General features: G+C 39.8%; 2 protein-coding genes across 16 annotated transcripts in view; both read left to right on the top strand.

Moving 5' to 3' along the window:
• Positions 1-1,220, top strand: part of huwe1 (HECT, UBA and WWE domain containing E3 ubiquitin protein ligase 1) — a 30,227-nt gene extending 29,007 nt beyond the window's left edge. For all 12 annotated transcript variants that reach the window (XM_055166381.1, XM_055166383.1, XM_055166374.1 and 9 more), the window contains 2 exons: positions 122-312; positions 391-1,220. In XM_055166381.1, coding sequence (XP_055022356.1) covers positions 122-312; positions 391-493 — 294 coding nt within the window. In that variant the 3' untranslated portion in view covers positions 494-1,220. The remainder of the gene's footprint in view (positions 1-121; positions 313-390) is intronic.
• Positions 1,221-10,572: 9,352 nt separating this feature from the next.
• l1cama (L1 cell adhesion molecule, paralog a) overlaps positions 10,573-23,053 on the top strand; it is a 46,555-nt gene continuing 34,074 nt past the window's right edge. For 3 of the 4 annotated variants that reach the window (XM_055166062.1, XM_020929575.2, XM_020929577.2), the window contains exon 1: positions 10,573-10,713. The gene's annotated coding sequence lies outside the window, so the exon portion shown is untranslated. Of the gene's footprint in view, positions 10,714-15,681; positions 15,736-23,053 lie in introns of those variants that run through there. The other variant, XM_055166061.1, reaches the window with a different exon arrangement.

Here is a 23,053-nt window from a genome sequence, read left to right as displayed (position 1 = left end):
GTGGGTTGCTCACAACAAACCACTTTCAAATCATTCTTAGGATTCAGATTCAAGGCCTTGAAGTAGCAATTTCAACAAAACATTGCCTTGACTAAAGGATGGCATGTTTGTTTCTCTGCAGATCCAGTGGTTTTGGAGGGCACTGCGTTCGTTTGACCAGGCGGATCGAGCCAAGTTCCTGCAGTTTGTAACTGGCACGTCTAAAGTCCCTCTGCAGGGCTTTGCTGCCCTCGAGGGAATGAACGGGATTCAGAAGTTTCAAATCCACAGAGACGACAGATCCACTGACCGCCTGCCATCTGCGCATACCTGGTAAACTCAAACATAAATATTAATGTGTTTTGAGTTGAAAAATGAGCACCGCTTCAATTCTCATTCTTGTTCCTCTAGCTTTAACCAGTTGGACCTCCCAGCTTACGAGAGCTATGAGAAGTTAAGACACATGCTGCTGCTGGCCATCCAGGAGTGCTCCGAGGGATTCGGACTGGCCTAATTTTTCACATACACAATTGTTAAACTAGTTTGCCTATGCCTCATACATTCACACTAAGATTACAGTATACACAACACAGTCTCATCAACATCACTGGAAACGTGTTGGATGGCCTGGTCTCACTGGTTTCTATTCCATGTTAATTGAGCAAAACCAGCAGCAAGTGAACAGACTGATTTCTAATACTGAGAGGCTCATGGTACATGTGTGTCTCAGCTCAGTTTAATGTCAAATGCACCTGCAGATTCAGAGGATTAAAAACATGGACTAATATAAAAGACATTTTCTTCATATAGTTTGTTTCTCTGTACAAAAGGTTTGGGAGTTTATTATGTTTAATCTTTTTTGTTCTGGCTCTGTAAAAAGATCTGAGAATGTTGTTTGAACAGGATGGTTATAAAACCTTTGGGGAAAACTGTTGGTTTCTTGTTGCTAATTTGTGACCTCACAAGCCTTGAATGATGGGGAACATTTTTAATGGGGGGAGGGGAGCGGGGGTGGGGTGGGAGGGTGTATGAAAAAACTTGGAGTTTGAGATATTCGCAAAAATGCACTTTTCAACGTTTTGTGGCATTTTTAAGGAAGGATGGTACAAAAATGAAGAGAATTTGAAGGAGAGAAGACATTAACCATAAATCCTAGAGTATTTTTGGCTATTAAATCGCTGACCCAGCCTTGAGCCTTTGATTCAGAGTGGAATAACTACATGAATAAATGCATAAAATTGCGTCCATTGTCTCCTTTAACACATCCTAAAATGACACTGGTTTCTCCTCATTTGAATACCAGAGTATCTAAAATCCCTGCTGTATTTACCCCTGGAAAAACAATCTTGTAGATTTCTTATGAAGTATTCAATTAATTTGGTTAAATGGGGTGATTTGTTTTTGCACAAACACAGACACAAGTAGTAAAGATTTGTGCGTTGTTTGTCTCATGGATGCCACAATGTCATTTGCCACAAGAATTCACTGCCCTCTGGTTGAACAAGTCTTATTTTATCAGTTATTTTACAGCCCCAATTTGCTGTGATGAGTTTTCTCACTTTTGCTTTGGCAGTGGGCACCTTTGTCTAGATATAAAAGTTTTTTTTTAATCCTATAGAAAAACTTTAAGCTGTCCTAATACAACAGCCTGATGTTCCTAATTTGCCCTCTCTTGTAAGCTTTCTTATCCAATTTGGCTTCCTTTAAATGCCCTTTCATGTTTCCACTTTGCACCTGCCTTCACCCCTTTTCCATTGCCTTTTTGCTCCAGCCAGCCTCTCATGCTGAATTTGTTCCACTCCACAATCTGCTCCTCCTAGGGCAGAAATCCAATCCTCAAATGCCCATGCCTGGTTTCTCTATTGCTTGTGTCTTTTACCTGCCACCTCCTCCCGTAGCAAAATAGGGAACATCTATGTTTGGTGAGCAGTGACGCGTGTTACATGAAATTAGAGCTTCGTCATGCAGGGATTGCCACCCTCACACCGAGCTGAGGTACACAAAACCTGGGACAGCCCGCCATCCCCCACTCAAGTCTCAAGCAATTTTCTCGAGGCCCACACCTGATTTGCATTTTCTTCTAACATCTGTTGCTCTTTAATGGTTTTCATATGCAATTAGCTTGGGATTACTGCCGTGAAATTTTCATATGCACCAGTGTTGACAATAGATTTTCAACCAGTCTGCTTTTCCCCAGAGAGCTCCAATTTTGGTTGAACATGTGATTTTGCCTGTCATGGGAGATGGAGATGTCTGATGGTTTCAAATGAGGTGTGCCTTCACTGTGCAGAGGTCATTAGACATGAACGGGCTGCTCCTTTTCTCCTATTGCATGTGTCATTTTCTCTTCTGTTGGGTTTTCAACAAAGTCACTGATGGATTCATTTCATGCTTCAATTACAATTTGATTTAACCCTTGTACAGGTTTAATAATGCTATCAGCCACCCAGTCTCCTTAGACCACACCCAAAGACACAGCACACTGAGAAGCCTCATTCCAGGTTTCAAGATGTTTGGTCAATGTACACCAAGAAATGTCTGAATGAGTAAATAGCTTTTAATGTGTAATTACAGAATGTGTATAAAAGCCTTCAAAAACAGTGTGACAGGTTGACTTTGACTGGTGGTTTTCATCCCATTAGGAGCACTGCATACTGTTGTCTTCTTTGGCAAGACATCTAGAATGAATGTAATGTTTGAATGAGTAACTGGTGTTTGTCAGAGGGTCCAGTGGTGCAGATGGGCAGCAACACTTGTGTCAGTCTACTCCAAATTATTATATTCATAATATTATGAATAAACAATTTGGACTGACATTCAAACCCTCCCTTACTGATCTCCACTCTACAGGTTGGACATTAAGCTATAGACTAACAGTCATATATAGCTCACAGTTTAATGGAGTAATGCCCTGGGGACTTTGGCCTGTACAGAGCCAAATAGACTCAAATCCCTAGAGCAATGCTTTATAGAAAAATAGCCATTTTCCATTATCATTATTAAAAGGCACAGACTGGCACTAATCAACATGGCGTACAGAAGTGATGGCTTGTTTTTGGTGGGGCCAGAGCAGAGGAGGAAGTGAAGGCCTCTAAAGTTCATTAATAATGTGTGTTTTGTGTGTGAGCCAGAGAGCCTCTCAACCTAATACATTTAGTGTCCTACGCGTCAGGCATAAATCACTACTGCAGCCTCCCAACAAAATGATAAAAGCTCCTTCAGAAAGGAGCCAAATCCAGCAACAGCTCATTACTGTAATTGGTTGACCATTTCTAATTATCTTGAGAGATATTTATACTTAAGGAAATGGGTGGGCATTTTAAAGTAAATTCATGACTTTTGTGTTTTTTGGGACAAGAGAGAGGAAAAAAAGTTCAATTATATGATGTCTTCAATGAATGACAAAAATCTGAAATTTGGACTAAACCGTGTCAAAAACAAGGAAATTGATAGGAATTTTGTCAAAATCTGTTGCCAGATTGAAAGCTAAAACTACACACAAGTCTAAATCAGTCCAGTCAGGTCTAAACCAGAACTAAACCAAGTGGATATATTAAAGAGACCAATTTAAATGAGTACACAAGACCCAAAACCTCATCTGGATCTGAACTGCTACATGTAACTTCTGTTACAAATGTATAAGGGGACTGCATTCCAAAAGGAAATACTGCCCTAAGTTCTGAAGAAACCAGTTTTATCTTGTCTGTGATATTGAAGAGGACAGAGGCCTTGGGAAGGTGTGATGTTTTGTCTGTCACTTTTGTCATCACCTCCTGATGCTGTTATGTGTGCTGCCCGTGAGGACTCCAGTGCCAGTGTGGAAAATATGAAGGAGGAAGAGGCCTGAAATAAATGTGGGATTTCGCAGCAGACCTAAGATTACATAATATGACAGAGAACTGTTTCAGGCTGGTACTGATCATTGGATTTATTGAAGAATGCATGCATCTGAATGTGTTTATCATCTGTCTACTAGGCCTTTAGTCATTACATGGACTACTGGGTCTATGACACATGCGCTCTAATTTTATGCTACCATCACTTTGTCATGAGTATATTTGGAAGTAATAGTACATATTTGTGAGCAGGTAGTTCCATCATGCTTCTTATGTCAGTGAATAGGGGTGCCTTTTGAAAACAACATTAATGATATTATCAATAATTCATTATATTATCCATGCCAATCAAAGAATTTAGAATTTCAGTTTTTAATTATAGATGAGAGAACAACCTTTTTCCGATGACCTCCAATAGGTTCTAGGAGCTACAGAAAATTTGTAGTGACATTCTTAGTCTCTTCGTCATGTTTAAAATATTTATACTTCTTGGGCTCCTGGATGAAAAGGTAAGTCTTGTGGGAGAACATTGGTACATGTCTCTGCTCAAGGTCCAGACTTAAACTGAATGTGACAGTGCCTCTACTGTAAAGGTCATAGTCTTTATTACCTCTTAGTGTCCACTCACCCTCCACTCAGGGACAATACTCTCTGTGGAACACCAATGGTTTCCTCCTGGCATTTGGAGTCTGGGTCCGCCCATGTTACCGATCATATTGTAAATTCATTTGGAGAAACGCTCATCTTTAGTCTGTAAAAATAAGATGGAAAGGCAGAACACTCATTTTATCTTGTGACATTTCACTGTTCATGCTGTTAAGATGTGGCCCGTATTTGAGGGCTACAGTTTTTATAGTGAAATGATTTGAGATTATGCCATTGTTTTGACAGTGACATTTTGTGTGTTCAGTTAAAGCTCCATGTAAATCCTCTATTTGAATATCATTGAAATGTGAGCATACATTGGCTGTATTATAATTTCTGACTGTAGTGTGGAAAAGAGACAAGTGTTATGATTTAAACAATAAAAAAAAATATATATATATATATATATATATATATATATATGGTCCACATAAGTTGACATTTTGATCTTGCACATTTTTATATTCAGGCTTCCTACACAGTGATTTGGCAGTTTAAACGATTTGTGACTGGAGCAGGAAATGTGGGTAGCATGCCTTGCCCATTGACACAATGTCAGTATATACTTGTACGAGGTCCAAGCCTCCTACAGTTGGGCATACTGGACTCAATTATTACATATCAGAACACAGCAGTTCTGTAACTTCTCACACCAGAATGCTGCTCTGTCACACACTGACAGTATATGTAATGGCATTGTACTCATCCTCTTCACCCTGGGTCACTTTACACAGAAAGGCTACGCTCATTTTACCTCATTTACTGAGTGATTAACACTGGTCAGTGCCGGGTGCTTGACCCTCTGACCAGATAATCACTTTAACCAGATCAATGTCTCCCCAATCGTCGACAGCATCTCACGGAGTGGTCATGGCAACGCTGACAATGACGCCATTTGGGAGTTACTTTGAAAAAGTATAGTCAGATGTACAATGAGCTAAAGTGCTTACAAATCATGCATTGGGTTACATGCAATCACACGGGTGGGGCTGTGCTGAGTTTGCATGTTCTGCCTGTGCCTGGATAGTGGTTTTATGGGTACTCTGGTTTCCCCCATCAATCCCAGTAGCATACACTGTGCATAGACTACTCCACTAGTCAATATGCAATTTCAGTTAACACAAATGTGTTTTTAAAAAGTATCAGGAACACAAATTGATGTACTCTGTCTCATGTTTTATTATAATAGCTGAAATTTCTCATCTTCATTTAGGCTTTTAACATACCCTTTTCGCCCAAAAAATTGAAACTGATTTTTGATTATGCCTATATAATTAACCATGCCTTATCTGAAATATTCTGTTATTAGATCCATGTTGTTCCATTAGAGAATCCTAGTTCTGCTGGGAAAGCTAAAACACTAGTTAAAACCCTAAGATGTTTACATAGAAAAAGTTCCCAAATAATATTCCTTCATTTGCATTTTGGACAAAATTGAGAAAAATTGCGGTCTTCTGCTTAGAGTACATTGCAAGGTCAGTATTCAAGACATCAAAATCCTTCTTGAAAATGTTATGATAGAAATTTAAGTGGAATGGATTTAACCAGGAAGGACAAATAAAACCTGCTGCTATTTCTTCACCACATAAGTTCTGATTTCTCATTGCATTATTTTTTCTGTATGTATTGATCAGTGCATGTTGTCTCCTTGTCCTTGACTGTATCTGTATGCGATCTACGTCTCTGTGCTCTGGACTTCGTCTGACTGTAGCCATTTACTATATTGCCCCACGTCTTGTTTTGAGGTTGATGGTATTCACTCTGCCTCTGTCTTTTGCTGACTACAAGCCCTTTTCCTGCAACTCTAGACATTAACTTGTTCATTCATAGCCTCTCCTCTCCTTTCTCATTTATCACTCTATTCTGGATGCCAGTGTATTCTAGGCACAGTTAGAGACTGAAATATATATGTTTTTTCTTGCCTATAAAAGTGTATAGTGAATATTTTATTTGAGTACTGTTTCAACTAGTCCATTGTGGTTCCCAAAAATATTTGACCATATTCAGATCAAAGTATAAATCAGGACTATTCTACCTCTAGGGATAAATCTGGTCTAAAATAGGATTAAATGTTGCAGTGAAGTGTTATACTGGTTCTAAACAAGAACTAACACAAAGGAGGACAACATTGTGGATGAAATATAATTGTCCAAAAATTGAAATATGGCATGAACCAATCAGCTTTTGTACAGTACCATAGTTTGAGAATCAGCTATCTGTCCCCAACATCTCTCATTTATGCATAAAACAATACTTTTTGCACAAGCAAGTCAGGAATATCATGGACTGTTTTGGTTTTGAGTGAGGGCCAAGTTGTATTTGCCACTAAACAAAAGTGACAGCAGAGGTAAACAGCTCAGGATTAGGCAGCTCCTTTTCAAACCTGTTTTCATGGAGCTGTTTCACTTTGAGGGAGACAGGATATGCATTATCTATATTGATCTGTCTGAGTGACATTTCCTACAAAGCACTGGCTAATTTTCCTTTGTTCTGCGCTTGTTCTGCCCTTTAAATATTAGTGCTGGCCTTGTTTTAATTGCCTGTTTGAGCAGAGACTGTGGGGTAAGTGACTCAATGTCGTGTTCGCTTACGGTTACATCTTAATAATATCTCTAAATGTTAGACCTCCTCCACATAGAACTGCCTGCAGAGTTTTAAATACAACCTCTAATGTCAGCCAATGTTAGTAATAGTGGTTCTACTAGGTGCCAAGTGTGAACTACTCATTGCCGTCAGGGTGGTGCTATTGATAATTTATTTTTTTTTTTTTTTACTGATAACTGTAGTCCTTGCCTTATCTCACCAACCTTGCCTATATTCATTAGTAGCTTACCACTTCTAAATCAAAGTGAAATACTGCAATGTGAAGCACTTTGAATATCTTGCATTTTGGGTGGAAATTATGCACAAGATATGCACTTTAAAGAATAGTACTATGCAATCCAGTATGCACAATAGACAATATGAGTGCCAATTACTACCAATACTTACACATACTATTATTTGGCATCCTCTAAGCTTATTACCCTACATTCAAAGAAGCAGCTAATTAACTCTGATTGCCTCATAATCAAGATCTATCCACCTTCTGTCTGCACTACTGGCATGTTTCCAGGCTGCTGTGTTGACCCTGAACTGTAGTCTTAACATAATTGAGGAGGTCCCACACGTTCATCAAGTGGCCTCATCAATCATTCCCCCAGGCTGTCCATCCTGTCCCAGCTTTTGTCTGCTTGCTTGGCAAATCAGGGGGCACTCACAGCAGATGGGCATGCGCTGGCATCGACGAGCTGAAGCCAAAATATAGAGAAGAGAAATTATACCGAGGCAGATTGGAGATGGAGAGTTTAGACTGGGCAAAACACTGCCCCAGTTACCTGCTCTATGAGGTATTTTTAGGAGCAAAACATAAATCTGTGTCATGTCTCTGGTACAGGCTTGCTCCTGTTCTTATTTATTTGTACTGCCAATTCAGAGCTAATTTTACATCTAATAATGTATCTAACACAGTCTGTGGAGCTTTCTTGTAGTAAAGTAAATGTTTTTTGTATGCAACAGGTACCAATAATGAGGTTAGTGTTATAATTGTATTTAAATAATAATATATTAATAATGGTCCTTTTCTTTGTTGGAGATTCAACTTAATTTAAACTATGCACCATGCTTGTTTGATTCTCAAGTTTCTTGCATATTCAGGCACCCAGTTCTAACACTCAATGTCCTTGTATGTGTTTTGTGTTTCATACTCTACAGAAAACAGAAAGCAGGGTTTAAAGTGATAATAGGTGTTTATATGTTTGGAAAAGTAAAAAACAAGCAATGGAAGAATGATGTTTAAATGTATAGTTTCATAGTTTCATACTTTTGTACTTGAAATTCTGGAACAACTATTTACTTTCTCAATGATAACCAAGCCCACATTCTGCAGGGAGCTGGATTTAGTCTTACACATAAGAGTGAAAGTCTATTTAAAAACCTTTTGAAACACTGAAAAAAAAGGAAACATTAAAGGTGCACATTATCTAACTTTGTTGGTAAGGTCTGAAGATGTAAAGTGCTTTGCCAAGAATGTTCCACTGTATTGCATTAAATATACCTGTTTAATTTATTCACTTATATTAAAGGTGCTTTATTGGGGGGAAAATCAACAAAAAACTTAAAACTATGCATGTCTTATTGTGTTCTGCAGGTCTGACAGGTATGGCATGGTGGCTTGTCCCCTTTGTGAAAGATAAATTTAATGCCATTCTGTGGAATCTTCCAGGCAAATCAATAACATGTTCATGAAGACAAGGAGGAGGAAAAGCTGCATGATTATGGTACATTTAAATTAACAAAGTACCTAGTTTGAAAAGCTGCTGGGTTCACAAAATCACAAGTTTCCTACGCGTGTAAAAGGAAAGCCAAATTTAGCTTCTCGATTTCTTCTTTGTGTTAAGTTATTATTGTATAAACATGAGACACACACTGCCACAAGCTACACCAGAGAGAGAGAGAGAGGGAGAGAGAGAGTATGAGTATGAGTACGAGTACGAGTACAAATACGAGTACGTTCTGAATACTAAAAATTACTGTCAATAGGATAGAAAGCTTTTCTGATGCTTGAAACACATGCAGACAATACCAGTCTGAGCAGGCAGTGTCTATAAATTTACCCAGTTAAGATGTGAGATTAGAGCTTGTGGAGTCATAACATAAGATCTGTGATTCCCTATCTTCTTGTGTAACTGGATCATCTTCATCCTATGACATTATATGAGTCTATTATCTTGTCACAACAGCAAACAGTCAGTCACCGCTTTGTATTAAGCCCTGTTTTATTACTTTGAAATCTCCATGCTCCTATCTCACTTGGATAAGATACAGCAGCAGTATTTCTCAACACATTTCTATTCACCAACCTCACACAGCAGTCTTCCCTTTCAGAGCTTTGATTAGAATATAATAGATTTAAGCCATGCAGTGTCCTAGAGGAGGGATGAATTAAAAGAGTTGAGCCCAGTGGAGCATGGAGAGGCCTAACTCAGAAACCTCAAGGGCGATCATTTGTACCTTTGTAGTTTGTGGTGAAGAGAAAGGAGTGTAGAAAGTGCCGTGGGCGTTGTATTACGCACATGTACTGTATACTGCTAGCTAAGGTCTGACTGAGTTATAACCAACAGGTTAATCTAATCTTTACTGGTGTTTTATTCAAATGTTTAGAGCTGGATTATCTTTAACCATGTAAAATGTGCCTGGGAGTTATATGTTGTGACCTAAAACAAGTAAACCCCATCACCTTGCCATTTTTTACCAATATTGTGTATAAAGTAACATACAGTATAGTGTGTTATGTGACACACACACATACATATAAATATTATTCACACCATAGTACTTACTGTGCAGTACATTCATAATTATTGTCTCATTTTTCATTTGTCTGTTTACATGGACACTGCTTTTGTCCCATTTTTTGTATTTTATCTTTGTATAACAGGAGGGTTAATGGAAAAACAAATCCTGAATATTTGGATCATAATTGAAATCTTTTTTTTTTTTTTTTATTTAAACAATTATGTTCTGCCAGGAGATAACATGAAAATGAATAGGCCTATTAGAATTTATTAGCAATGTTTAGAGATTCATGTCTTAATGGCCACAAGACGTGGCTTTGCTCTAGATTTTTGATTTTCCATATTATTCACAACAAATTAAATTTACCTTTTAATTACACTATTTTTAATTGATTGGGGCAATAAATGTTATCTCAGTTAATCTGTATTCATGGTGCAGTCCTAATCCACAATATGCTCTTATAGTTTGCAGTGGGAGTCAAGTGTACAGTGCACTTGAGTCTCCTTGGCTATACTATGAGCATTTGAATCCCATAATCCACACAGTAGGAAGAGTGGGCAGGGATGGCAGTAGAGGACAAGGAGGAGATGGAGGAGGGACTTGGGGGTAATAATAAAGGAATGGTCAGAACCTATAGAGATACTGAGGTGAGGAGGAGAGAGAGGGAGAGGGAGGAGAGAAGAGGAGGCAGAGGCAGGGTGATGTCACCTCTAGCAGCCAGCCAATCAGAGTGAGGGAGGCAGAGAGAGCGGCCGGAGGAGGGTGTGTTTTCCTATCACTGCAGCATCAGCACTGAACAGGGGCACAATCAATTTGATAGAGAGAAGAGGAGAAAAAGGCACAAGTGCATTCAGACAGCGGACAAGTGAAAAAAATACAACTTGGGGGGAATCCACTGTGAAGCATCTGTGAGGAGGTAAGATGGGCTTTTGGTGGGGGCAAACAGTTTGTCAGGGAGCAGGCAGAAACAGCGGCCGTGAGCTCTAGAGTGAGGATGTTAATTAGGCTGCAAGGTGGATGTGGCTTGTTACAGAATTGCACCTTTGCCTTAGATCTACCTTTATTTGGGAAAAAAATACTAATATCTGAGTTATTCACTGCTCTTGTGTAATTTTCCACAGCTGAACATAAATGTGTGATGATATTTGTGTTAATTGAAAATAGCAGCTTTTAAGTGTCCATTGAAATACAAGTAATAGGTCATTTGATGTGTTACTAATGGCTAGTGTGCAATAGTGATGAATTCCATATTGTTTTTATTTGTTGGGAGATTGTGCGAACCAGTCACTGAGGAATAACCTGTTGGAACGTGCCACTTTCTGCTATAGTTTTCTCGTGTTTGGTTGGAAATGTTCTTTCACTAATTAAACATTTAGAGCACTGCATGCAACAGGGTCTTCACAGAATCACACTCCTCCTCTGCCAACTGATTTGAGATGATGATTACAGTGAAACGCAGCTTTGGTTTTTGCTTTCAAAATTCCGAGTCTCTCTTTTCTGTTATTTGCATTTATATTGTTTTTGGAGGCTTTGCTGATTTTGTTGTTAAAATTATCAAACTCTTATCTTTAGTAAAAGTAAATTAGTGCTGGCTTTCTTAACAACATCTCATCTATAATGTATTATGCAAATACGCTACAATTTTCTGCTTTGCTATTCAACTGTGATATTTTCAGACACATACCAGACTTGCCTAACATCTCTTGTTGCTTTAGAGCTATGAAATGGATATTCGTTTTCTCACCAAGAGTGCATGTTCCCCTCCCCCAGCTAATAGCCAAAAGACTTAATGTGGTTAAGTACCGGCAGTCCATGATTGCGGCTGTCATATTCGCTCCACACAGACGCTGCACTGCACAGCAGACTACAATGATTTTCTAGTCTACCAGTCTTATCTCCTGCTGCTGCAGTAGGTCTGTTGTGGCGGGGCAGGGACAGGGATGAGTAACCCCAAACTACGGCGCTCAGAGCAGAAGGGAGAGAGAAGATTTAAAAAGAGGAGAAGAACCCAGAACTGAGCTGGATATCAACAGGCAGCAGAGTCAGCAGAGGATATTTATATAAAATGAGATATGGCAGGAGAGGAGCAGGGCGGGGCAGTGCTGGTATCGGTCTGTGCAGGTGTAGCAGTGAATAGAGAGCTCACCTGGCCTTGTGCCACACAGCTGCCATCCTTATACCCTCTGTGGCCTGTTACACATCTGCTGTTCCTGCAGCACACACACTGTATTCTTCTGCTCATGTTAATGATGAAACAGGAACTGCCAGAAGCAGACGCTGCCCTGCCTCATGTCTGTTGCTTACATGTGTGTTTAGTGCATTTGCCCATTGTACCACAGTGTTTGTCACTAACACACTTTGGTCAAATACCTTTATATCTGCTCATTGCGGTGTAACTGTTGAGCCCAGTGGTGTGAGGAATATCCCAGCATGCCTCAGTGGCCAGCCGCCTGCTCCAGTTTAACCTGGGGGAGGAGGGAGGGCAGTGCGACTGACAATGACTTGTCACCATCTGTAAAACATCCATAAACACACTGCAGTGCCCACATGCACAGAGCGCCTCACACAGTCGCTGCAGCTGAATGGGGCCTGTGCATGCGCCCAGAGGCAAAGAGCCTCCGGAGAGCTGCTGCTGGTCTCATTATCATACTGTTTATGCAGCCAGAGTTTCATATGGCAGACACAACTCTTTATGTAGCAGGGAGCAGCAGAGGTGTGCTGAGATGCTGACTGCAATAGGAGTGCATCAGTGAGGCGCTACTGTTCAGTACAAACCGTAATCTCCTCCTCTAACGCTGCCTGCGTAATTGAGCCATCCCGTCAAAGAGATGGATGGAAGTGGGATTTATGAGGAAAAAAGGAGCAGAAAAGATGGAGTCCATGCTGAAAAGATCGGGAGAGACCAGGGGATGAGAGTACCATGAAGCAGATAACAGATAAGGGATACTGGACATGCTTTGAAAGAGAGACTACTTTGCATCCTTTCAACCAGCTTCAATGCAGTGGATATTGAAGGCAAGGATTGAAGGATCAAGTGGGATAGGAAAAAGGCCAAGGTCGCAGTGAGTGATGGTCCACAAGGATACATAGAAACCTGGAGGCAAAGTAATTAAAGATATAAATAATTGCACTGTTGCAATCAGGAAAACAGAGAGGAACCAAAATGAGGCCAAGGTGAATGAGAATAGTTTTTTTTATTTTTTTATTTGAGTTTAGATCAGTATCTCACTACATGAAGTTTCTAAATGTTTAAATATTAGAGCAAGCACATGATTAGTGTTTTCACCATTAAAGATAGTCTTAGTCACTTACTCTTGTCAAGGCTAAATTTCTTAATAATTTCTACCCTTAATAATAGCTGTCTTGTAGACCCAGTGCTCAGAATCTGCATCTCCGTTTCAAGGTTGGCCTTGATATTATTATTGTTTAAAATAATAAGGTTTAACTATGTTTTTAATTAACTATTTACATTTTATACAAAAAGTCAACTTACTTTAGCATTTTTCATTTATGAACTACTCTGTTTCTTCACCACCTTCAGGTTGAATATTGTTGTTTTTATATATTCATTAGCTGATAACATGGGTGGCAGGAATTGGCGGTTTTCCAGCTTCCTAGGCCCTGCAGCTGAAATGGAGCACTGATGCTATGTAGGAGGAGAGCAGGGGTATGTTAGCTGCCTCTTAGCAACTCCAAAGAAGAGTGGTCCAGCACTGGCCTTTTGCTCCTCAGCCACCTGTTATTGCCCCAGGCTCCTTTTACCAGCACTTCTGCAGAGAGAAAAATACAAACACATGTGAATGCAAGATAGACTATGAGTACTCATACACAGCCCTGTTGTACTGCACCAAAATTAGCTATTCTCAAATGTTGCTTCGCTGGCCTCATTACTTAAGCATCGGCTATGATCAAAGCATTGCACTTGTCACTTTATGGTGATTCAGCCATTACTGTGGAGACTGGGTAAGACAAGGGTTAAAGGAACTGACTGTTGCTCAGAATGAAGTGTTGTTTCATCTGTGCTTTGCTTTGTGTCCTCCTTTGAGACCATCAGTTGTAAACTTGCACATTCAAAGGGTTGTGCTATGGATAAATCCCTTGTGTTGTATTGCAAAGTCTCTGGGTCTTTCCTCTGTTTGTGTATGCTGTCAAGACGAAGAGTTTCCCTCTCCCTCTTTCTCAGACTGTGTCTTGTGGGCTCTTTGAATTTGGGATGGGCAGATGGGAGGATGGGAGTGCACCCGCTGGGTGTCAAGTGGTGGGGGATCATGTAGACGGGCTGTCAGGGTTTGGTGAGGAATACATTGAGGTGATTTGAGGAGCTAAGGGTCAGGTGGATTGACAAGGCAGCCACGGGTAACTGATTATAGAGACTGGAGCAAGAGGGAAAGGTGAGGACAGGGAAACGTGCAGGGGTGATAGGAGGGAGACAGAGGGGGGAGCCAAAAAAATATACAGACATAGAAGGTGTGTCAGGAAACTTGCTATCAACTGGTGGGTTCAAATGTATCATCCATGTTTCCTAAAAATAGTGGGAAGCAAGATTTAAGTGACTGAGGTAATAAAATACAGAAGGTTTGGCATCTGCAATTAGGACACATTTCCAAGTAGATTTTATAGATTTAATATAGGACACAATACCATTTTCAACTACTTACAATTTTTTTTTTTTTTTTTTTTTACTACAAATCGCAAATAAACTACTCGAACCTAACTAATCTAACCACTGGTGTCTAAATTCAATGTATATTAACTATGGAAACTGAAGAAATGAATGAAATTAGAAGTTTTATAGAATACCAAAATATTTAACCAAATCATGCTAAGCAATTCTTATAGAAGGACTATGAAATGGCATCCCCTTTCCCTTTTCAGGTATCTGCTTTTACATTTAAGCTACTTTCTTTCAGTCATCATTCAGTATCAGTATTCATCCCGCAGTGGACAGAGGGTCTTAATCAAAATAATGACAGAGCCTCATCCAATTCGCCTTCCCAGAAAGAGGCTCTTAGACAAAGAGCAATAAATCCAATACAATTATACTATTGAATCTGTGATGGAAAACTGGGCTACAAATAGAGGCGTCACATATGGAAATGAATTTAATTTGGGAAAGTGAATTACCTTATTACAGTGTTCAATAGCATTGGTATGAGAGAGAGGAAAGATTGCAAACCTCCCCAGGGTAGCAAATATCATATTGGTAGTTAAAATTACAAAACTTGAAAACCCCTCGGTGGATATTGCTTCAGCAGAGAAATTAATAATTATTGTGAGACCAATATTGGGAAAATTAATAAAAATGTGTGTTCCAAATAATAATAATAATAATAATAATAATAATAATAATAATAATAATAATAATAATAATAATAATAATAATAATAATAATAATAATAATAATAATAATAATAATAAATATTTAAGACATTTGGGAGAGTGCCATAATATCTCTTTGTCAATAAATGACATTCCCAGAGGTTGTTCAAGAGCTCCAAGGCACAATATATACAGACATAGGCTGAAAACCAATAAAAGTAGCCGCATGGTATCTTGAATATAAATGAAGTAGTGAGATGCCCAACCAGCGACTGACCTTTCTCTGCTTTGATGCGTTAATCTTTGCCTTTGAAAAATATGTCTTTGTCCGGGAGCTACAGAAAACCCCTTTTTGCATCTGTTCCTCTGTATGAAAGCGTCCCGTCAATTGCTTCCTTGTTTAAATGCGCATTATAATTGGGTTAAATTGACCCTGTGTCTGTCCAGTGTTTTTGCGCAGTATAGTTGGCACTCTGTTGATTGTGCGTGAATGACGCATTGACAGAAGCTCATATCCGCCTGCCTTTTGGTTGATTAGGAAACTGTAAATCAACACCAGTCTTTATAGGCTTGCATTTGAGGAAGATGAAGTCATGTCTCTGATGTCCACGGCTTCATGGTAAGTCCACATTTAGAAGAGCAATTATAGTCACAGTTATTGGGCCATCTCGGGCTGGTCCAGTGTATGAGCGCCGCGGGTTTTATATTAGAATCAGTAATCAATATCAAAACTATTTTTAATCTTTACTGTCAGCTGTGATGCTGACATTTATGCAACGAATTAAACTGTTTTTAAACTGAGTACTGCATTTTAAAACCCACATTTTACTTCGTTGCAGCGAGTTGTGCAGTAAATCATAAATCCCAATGATTAGCATTTGTGATTAGCAAAATACTGCGGTCAAACATAATGGACCCAAGAAATCTACAAAAGCGTGGGTTGTAATCACAGACTGTAGACTAGATTGTAATGGCTGTTAAGTGTCTGACTCTTTCTGTGTGTTTGGTTATAGTGAGATGAGCGCTCATGGGTTTCGAACATAGACTGTATAAAGAAACAACACTGATATGGTTGGTTTCAGTCAGACTTTATATACAGAGGAAAGAGTCAATGAACTCAGGGAAATATTTTGGTTGATGTGTCCAATGGTTCTGGCAACTGTTTAGTGTAAAAGTTTTCCAGTAACCACACATTGTGAAATTACACTCTGAATATGACTGGGATGATTAGAGGAACACAAATTGCACAATAGAGCAGATGGGAAACATATACAAAAATCTCAACAGAATGATGGAAAGTTTTTTTTCTACTATCTGGGAAAATGTTGGTTAGTACCAGTAAACAGTATCATAACAATCTCCTGAATTATGGGAAAATTCAACTTTCTGACACTCTGTACAAATCAACAAAGCACTTACGAGAATATGTAGAAATAGTACAGTGTGCTGCTTGTTTAAATGACATGCTCAAGAAGGCTCATTATAAAAGCGACTATCAGTGCGTCCACTTAGCTCTGTCCTTCCAGCAATTTTTTGTATGTTGTCATGAATTAAAATACCACCAACAGATGGCTGCTTCTTGTTTGTCAAGGCCACCCAGCGAATTACATGATGTTATTACATAGATGCCCTTTCTGTCATAATTGCTTTGAGCAAAAGTTGAACTTGTTTCATTTTGCATTTATTGCTTTTTTCTGATTTTATTTTTAGCTTTTTATAATCTGTTTCATTGGGTTGTCCTTTTTGCCGATTCCTGCAATTTGAATTGAATGTTGTTATGTTTGTTATGACAAAATATAGCTTGATAATAATATTACATTAAGCCTACCGTCACTGTAACTGATTGATCAGAGCCTGCTTTGGGTATTATGTCATAGCCCCATTGTCCTCTGGCATCAGTTACATTGCACGGAGCAGGCATTAGAGCGACATGACAGCATTGGTTTACTAATGATTGATTTGTTGCTGCATATTTAATGAAACTTTTGAGTGATGTATCTTACTCCTGTTGGTGATACCTCAGGTCTTTCTATGTTACAATCCACACTGCTCTCTCTGAAAATAATTTGATTCCATAAATGTGTCATTTTGTGATTTCTTTTCTCACTGCTTCACCATCTTTGTCCTTGGACTTACTTTTATCCTAATCCTCTCCACACTCCACACACTTAAAACAGCACGTAGAACCATGGGATCTTGGATATATCATATTTTATTAATAAGTCATGCATACCCAGTTAATGTGTTCCTTATAGCCTTTTTTTTTGCCTAGGGCTGGTATGTTGTATGTTTTTCATGCAGCATTTTGAGCACCATTCAAAGGACGTAATATTTTCTTTCAATTATTAATTTTGACAATGAATTTTTTTTCCCCTCTGAATAGCAACAAGTAAGGCTGGATGAATTTAATGATCTAATCAATACATTTTCATTTTTGAGTTGTTAGGTGCTATACATAATTTTCAGGGTGCTCGTAGTTCTCCGTCTTGTGCTGGGACATAACACAAATAGTTCCATTTAAGTCAGTGATGTCATATGAAAATTGATGTCCCTGACACTTCTCCTGTCCCTTGTGTTGAGTGTTGTATTGAAAGAGACTTCTTTCTATTGAGTCTGCATTGACCATCTTTTCGTTCACACTGTGGTTTAATATTAAATCTATGTTAGTACCCAATTGGAGTGTTTAGTGTTAAGTGTATCGACGCTTTCATTTAGCCTTTCTCCACTCTATTCTCGCACTTCATTTGAATCAGCCATAACTGAGATAGATGAAGCAATCCACTCATACACACTTGTACTCTCTGTGCCTCCTCTAACACTGAGGCATTGTGGGTAAACAGCCAGCTACTGTCTGTCGACGATGCAGCAATGTTGTGACTGTAGTTCCTAGACGCCTTATCTGCTGTGTCAGCCATGATATATTCATTAGTATTGGATTACATAGTAGTGGGAGGGGATCAGAGTGAGTGGGTGAGTAATCCCCATACACTGGCCTTATTTAAGCTCACCTACTGTGCCATCCTATTACACAGTACACCCACCAATAAGACGGCCTAGCAGAATAGGGGGCTGGCAAGGACCCGTGTAAAACAGGGCAATGCCAGTCAAAAAGTCAATGTGATAAAGAGAAGCACAGCAACCAATTGATTTTAAGCAGTGGGGAGGAGAGTTAAGGATAGAGACAGGAAACTGAAATGTCAAGTAGTTGCAAAATGTCACAGAGTACTGCAGAGCTAGATTAAAAGACTCTTTAGAGTTCATTAAAATAAAATAAGTAGTTGTCTTCATTTTGTGACGCATCCGTCTGCCTTGAGAAAATTATGAAAACACTAACATCTATGGCTATTCCGCTATGCCTCCTAGTACTGTTGTAACAGTTTTTACCAACTTTTCATAACTCTTAAAAGACCAAAATGTATAAAAGATTATTTTGTATGTTACTCACTGTAAGTGTACTTTGCGTGCCTTCCCCAATCCACATGATGGAGGTGGAAAGTCAGACAGGAAATCCAGTATTATGAGATTAAATGAGATGCACTCAGTCAAAATAAAATGTGCATAAAATCCATATAGTTTGTAATTACAGCTTATACTTATTTGATATTTAATGAATGTAAAACATGCTTCATAGTTAAACGTTACATAAGCTCCACTTAATAAGCTCCCTTATTAGCATTACAGTGATCCTGGACCAGTGTCTAATGCAGTTAGATCTCTTACATTATCCTCATTATTGGACTCTAAACAGCTCTGTTTTTCCTGGCACTGCGCTCCGTGTGTGCCTTCTGCCTGCTGTATTTTGGGAAGCCTCTCATCTCATTTGGCTAATAATTTGCAAACCCTGCAGTCCCCATCGTGTAAAGTTATATAAGCATGTTTTGATGTTTTGTGTCTTGTTTATGGCCTACATTGCTCTCTGCTCTGTGGAGTCGTTTCAGCCTGAATACATTTGTCATGCTTTGTTCACTGTCTACCTCGGAAGGATGCTGTCTCTCCTGAAGTGTCCTTGTTAGCATCCCGCCGATGTGGACTTTCATAATGGGCCTGATACTGGAGCTGTTGCAGTTTGCACTCTGAATTGATCAGGGCTAATTGGGCATGGCACTACAGAGGGGTTCCACTCAGGGCACAGTTAGCAATAATGAGAGACTATATTTAGTTTTAAAAGAGTCTGTTTACATCCCCCATCATGCTTTTCTCCACTGCAAGAAGCTATTTTTTGTATCTGGGCCCTAACATGTGGCGTTATCATTTTTGTTGTGGTTTTACTTGAAATCAGTGGTTGAGATCTCTTGTGCAAAGATCTGCTGGAAGCGGTGAAAGCGGTGGAAGTGGTGAGCTGCGTGGCGAAGCGTCTTGTTAATACAAAGCATAGATAAAAGATACAATCCCCAAGAGAGACGAGATCAGGAGCAACAAGCAGGAAGAGTGCGTTTATTAAGGGCTGCAGATGTCACACTGCGAGACAAGGAGCAGAGCAAGTCACACTTGGAGAGAGACGAGGAGAGAGGAGACAGCCCCGACATTGTTAACGACCATAATGAGGTAATTATAGCAGATCTGTCCTGTAGGCCCCATGTTCATGGGTGGGGTTGGGAGAGGAGCACTTATTTTGTGTCACTGTGTATAGGATTGGATCAATTCACAATTAACCAGACATCATTGTTATATAGATACTGATTGTGCCATACTGTCACAGCTAAAATTCAATACAACTTGTCAAGAGAACAATTCAGATTGTATAGTAGAAGTATTAGCAAACTTCTTGTCTGTATTTTGGAAAGATATCTATTTGCAAATTTTCAGTTTGCAGTTGTGATTAAATTTGCCAGTTATTTTTTAAAATCAAGATTAACTTCAGCCAGCACATTTGTAAACATACCCAGGAGCATTAACATTTGAGAGAATTTTACCTGGCAATTATTACTTTAATCTGATTGTGATTAGCCTTGCCTCTTTCCAGAGCAAAGTAAAAACAAAAACAGACTACTATTTGAACCTTTGACATTGTAAAAAAACTATTTCTTGATTCAATGATCCATAACTGTAGCTCCTCCATGTAAACCTTTATTTTATTGCTCCTTTTCCTTTCAAAACATTGCCACTGCTATTAGTACTATAGGTGCTCGGGGCGATCCAACAGGAAGTGTCTAAGTGCTGGGGTGAGCGTGTGGCTTGACAAAGATAAGGAGAGTACAGGAGATGGAGAGGACAGATAGCCTGCCCAGAGTATATTGTTATGATGGTGCTGGCTCACATACAGTATTTTCACCTCACCTGCCTACAGAACCTGTCCTAACACTAAATGCATTTGCACAAACTCAGTGAACTACCTACAGCCTGATGGCATCATCATCTCTGTATGACATCACGTAATACAGCATTTATACTTCCTCATAACTCTAAATCTTTTCCTAGTGCCATCCTCCGCCTCCTCTTCACCTTCCTTCTCTGTCCTCTCCTCCATCCACCGGCTCAGCCGCCTTTTGTTTTATTTATGACCCAGAAGCAATGGCGTTTGGGCCAGACAGTCGCTCAGAAGGGGACAGCAAAGCAGCAGTAAATGTAACAGGTCTATCATCATGCCTGTACTTGCCTGTGTTTTGGGACCTACTTTGCTTTAACTGTGCCTTTATCCATTTATGTTGAAGACAATAGAAAGAGAAATGGTCAGGGGCAGTTGTTGTGATTCTTAAACTGTGTTTGTTTGGCTGGGGTGAGTTGGCACAGGCTGCTGACATGTTGTCTGGTTGCCCTATATAAGAACAAGCCTGATCAGCTGCTTCAGAGCCAGGCTATCATGGGATGAGGATGATTTAGATACCAGCCCCTTGAGGACACAGGATATTGCCTCTGGCCTATTTTGTCAGATAAGGTGTGTAGTTGGCGCCTGTTGTATGCAACCCGCATGCCAGTGCTGAATAGTTATTGTACACTTAATGCCCCTGGAACTGTATAGGAAATACTATAGAAAAGTTTCAATTACTAATGCACCATGAAGTCAAAATATCTTGTTCAAAATCTTAATGTCATGGGGAAAAATATATCTTATGCTAGCAAATGTTAAGAAGTAGAAGCAGCCGATTAGTTTCACTGAGATTTATATAAAGATGGGCACAGATGTGTAAGTAAGGGGGAAAAATGTATAGTGCCCTGTACTTTTATACAGTATGGATTTCCTATTAGGCCCTGACACATTCCCATTGCTTTCTGTGATTTGACAATTCTATGTTCCTTGTAAAACTTGACATTTTGCTTAATAACCCATATCGGTCCAGTTGCACAGAGGGCATATAGTGACTGCCCACATTCACAAGGTGTCAACATGTTGCTGTCAGCGCCTTTGTTTCTCATGTGTGTATATTGTAAATGTATATAGTCAGACCCCATTGGCCTCTGTCTATATGAAATCCTCATCAGTGGGTTCTTTAGCCTCAGGGAAAGGTCACTACTACATCCTCCGCTCAGCCTGGTCCACCGCCTCCTCTCAGTGGGACCAAGGCAGAGCGTTTTCTGTCATCTTTCATAAGCAAAGAGAAGCAGGAGTCACAGAGACAGTGGAGACTCTGGTCGCAGTTGGGGCTATACCCAAAAGGAAATGTCGAGCAAGACAAATGAGCCACAGGCTGGAGAGGAGAGCAGTGATGTAGCGTCCCAAACATTATAAATAGCAAACAGATGAAACGGCATTCTTCTCTATAGTGCTTTTCTGTTTATGCACTGTGGGGCAAACATTAAAATAGGGCCAAGCATACTCAATACCGCCTGACGGTAGCTGACGCACACTGTGTACAGGTAGTCACTCTCTTTCATATTACTCCATGCAGGAAATTGCGTGGCGTTCCCGTAAAATGTCACGTCCTTGATCTGTTGGCACGGCGACAGCGTGGAGGTGTGGAGGGGGTCGGATGTGGCAGGGGTCTGTGGCTGTACTCCTCAGATAACGCTGCAGCTTTTGATGGGAGCCTAGCTCCTCTCTGCTAAAGTGCACTGGACCGGGATAGATCGTGGCTGCTGAGTCTATTGGTAATGATTGGATTTAGTTACCGAGCTGAAATGGCTTACTGATGATAATGATAACAGATGTGGAGGGACTTTGTCAGCCACTTAGGGCCACAGGAACATATCGATGCTGCAGGAGTCGGCAAATTTCCCTCAAGACTGGACCGTCTTATTTAGGCTCCATAGAGAGATGATGGCCTTGGTCTGAGCTCTACCTGTAAATGTATTATGTATGATTCATTCATCTTCATAGTAGCAATAAAGACATAATACAGGGCAGATGACAGTGAGTGATCATAATCTTACACGTCATTTGTTTTTGGAAGGATGAAGATTGGTAATTAATTCAAATCTAACAAAGATTCAAATCTAACATAATATAAATAATTTGAGAATAGCTGGAGAGTACACAGGCAGCCGATCTTAGACCATTTCACTCAAGTCACTTCACTGCTCTACAAGTATCTGTAGTTAAGTCTGCCGGACTTAAATGTACTTTTCAGTTGTTATTTTCATTTGCCCTTCAAGAGGTCATTGCATAAGAGTGAGTACTTCCTGTGCTAAAAATGAGCAAGCAAGGAGACTGGGGGGAAAAAGTGGAACGTTTTCCTTTTTTTGTCTTGAAATCCCAACCAGCGGGGAGCAGAGAGCCTGACAAATAAAAGGCAGGGAGAAGGCAGACTTTCAGCAAAGACAGCAGTGGGTCTTTTTAAGTTCACTTTTGGAGCTGGAGATGGAGCTGTGACACAGGGGAAACAGAAGAAGGAAGACGGGTTTAAAGGACAAGAATATATATATGACAGTGGGACTCAGAGGTATAGTGTGGTCGGGGGTGGGGTGTGGAACATGTGGAAGAAGGGGGAGGGGAGATGCTGAAGCTGGAGTCAGGAGGTTGTCATGGTGATGGCGGTGAGAAGATGGGGGGATATTGACAC

The sequence above is a fragment of the Boleophthalmus pectinirostris genome, unplaced genomic scaffold (assembly GCF_026225935.1).
Source record: "Boleophthalmus pectinirostris isolate CB_2022bp ecotype Guang Dong unplaced genomic scaffold, ASM2622593v1 HiC_scaffold_8, whole genome shotgun sequence".
NCBI lineage: Eukaryota > Metazoa > Chordata > Actinopteri > Gobiiformes > Gobiidae > Boleophthalmus > Boleophthalmus pectinirostris.
This window is presented reverse-complemented; position numbering and strand designations above follow the sequence as displayed.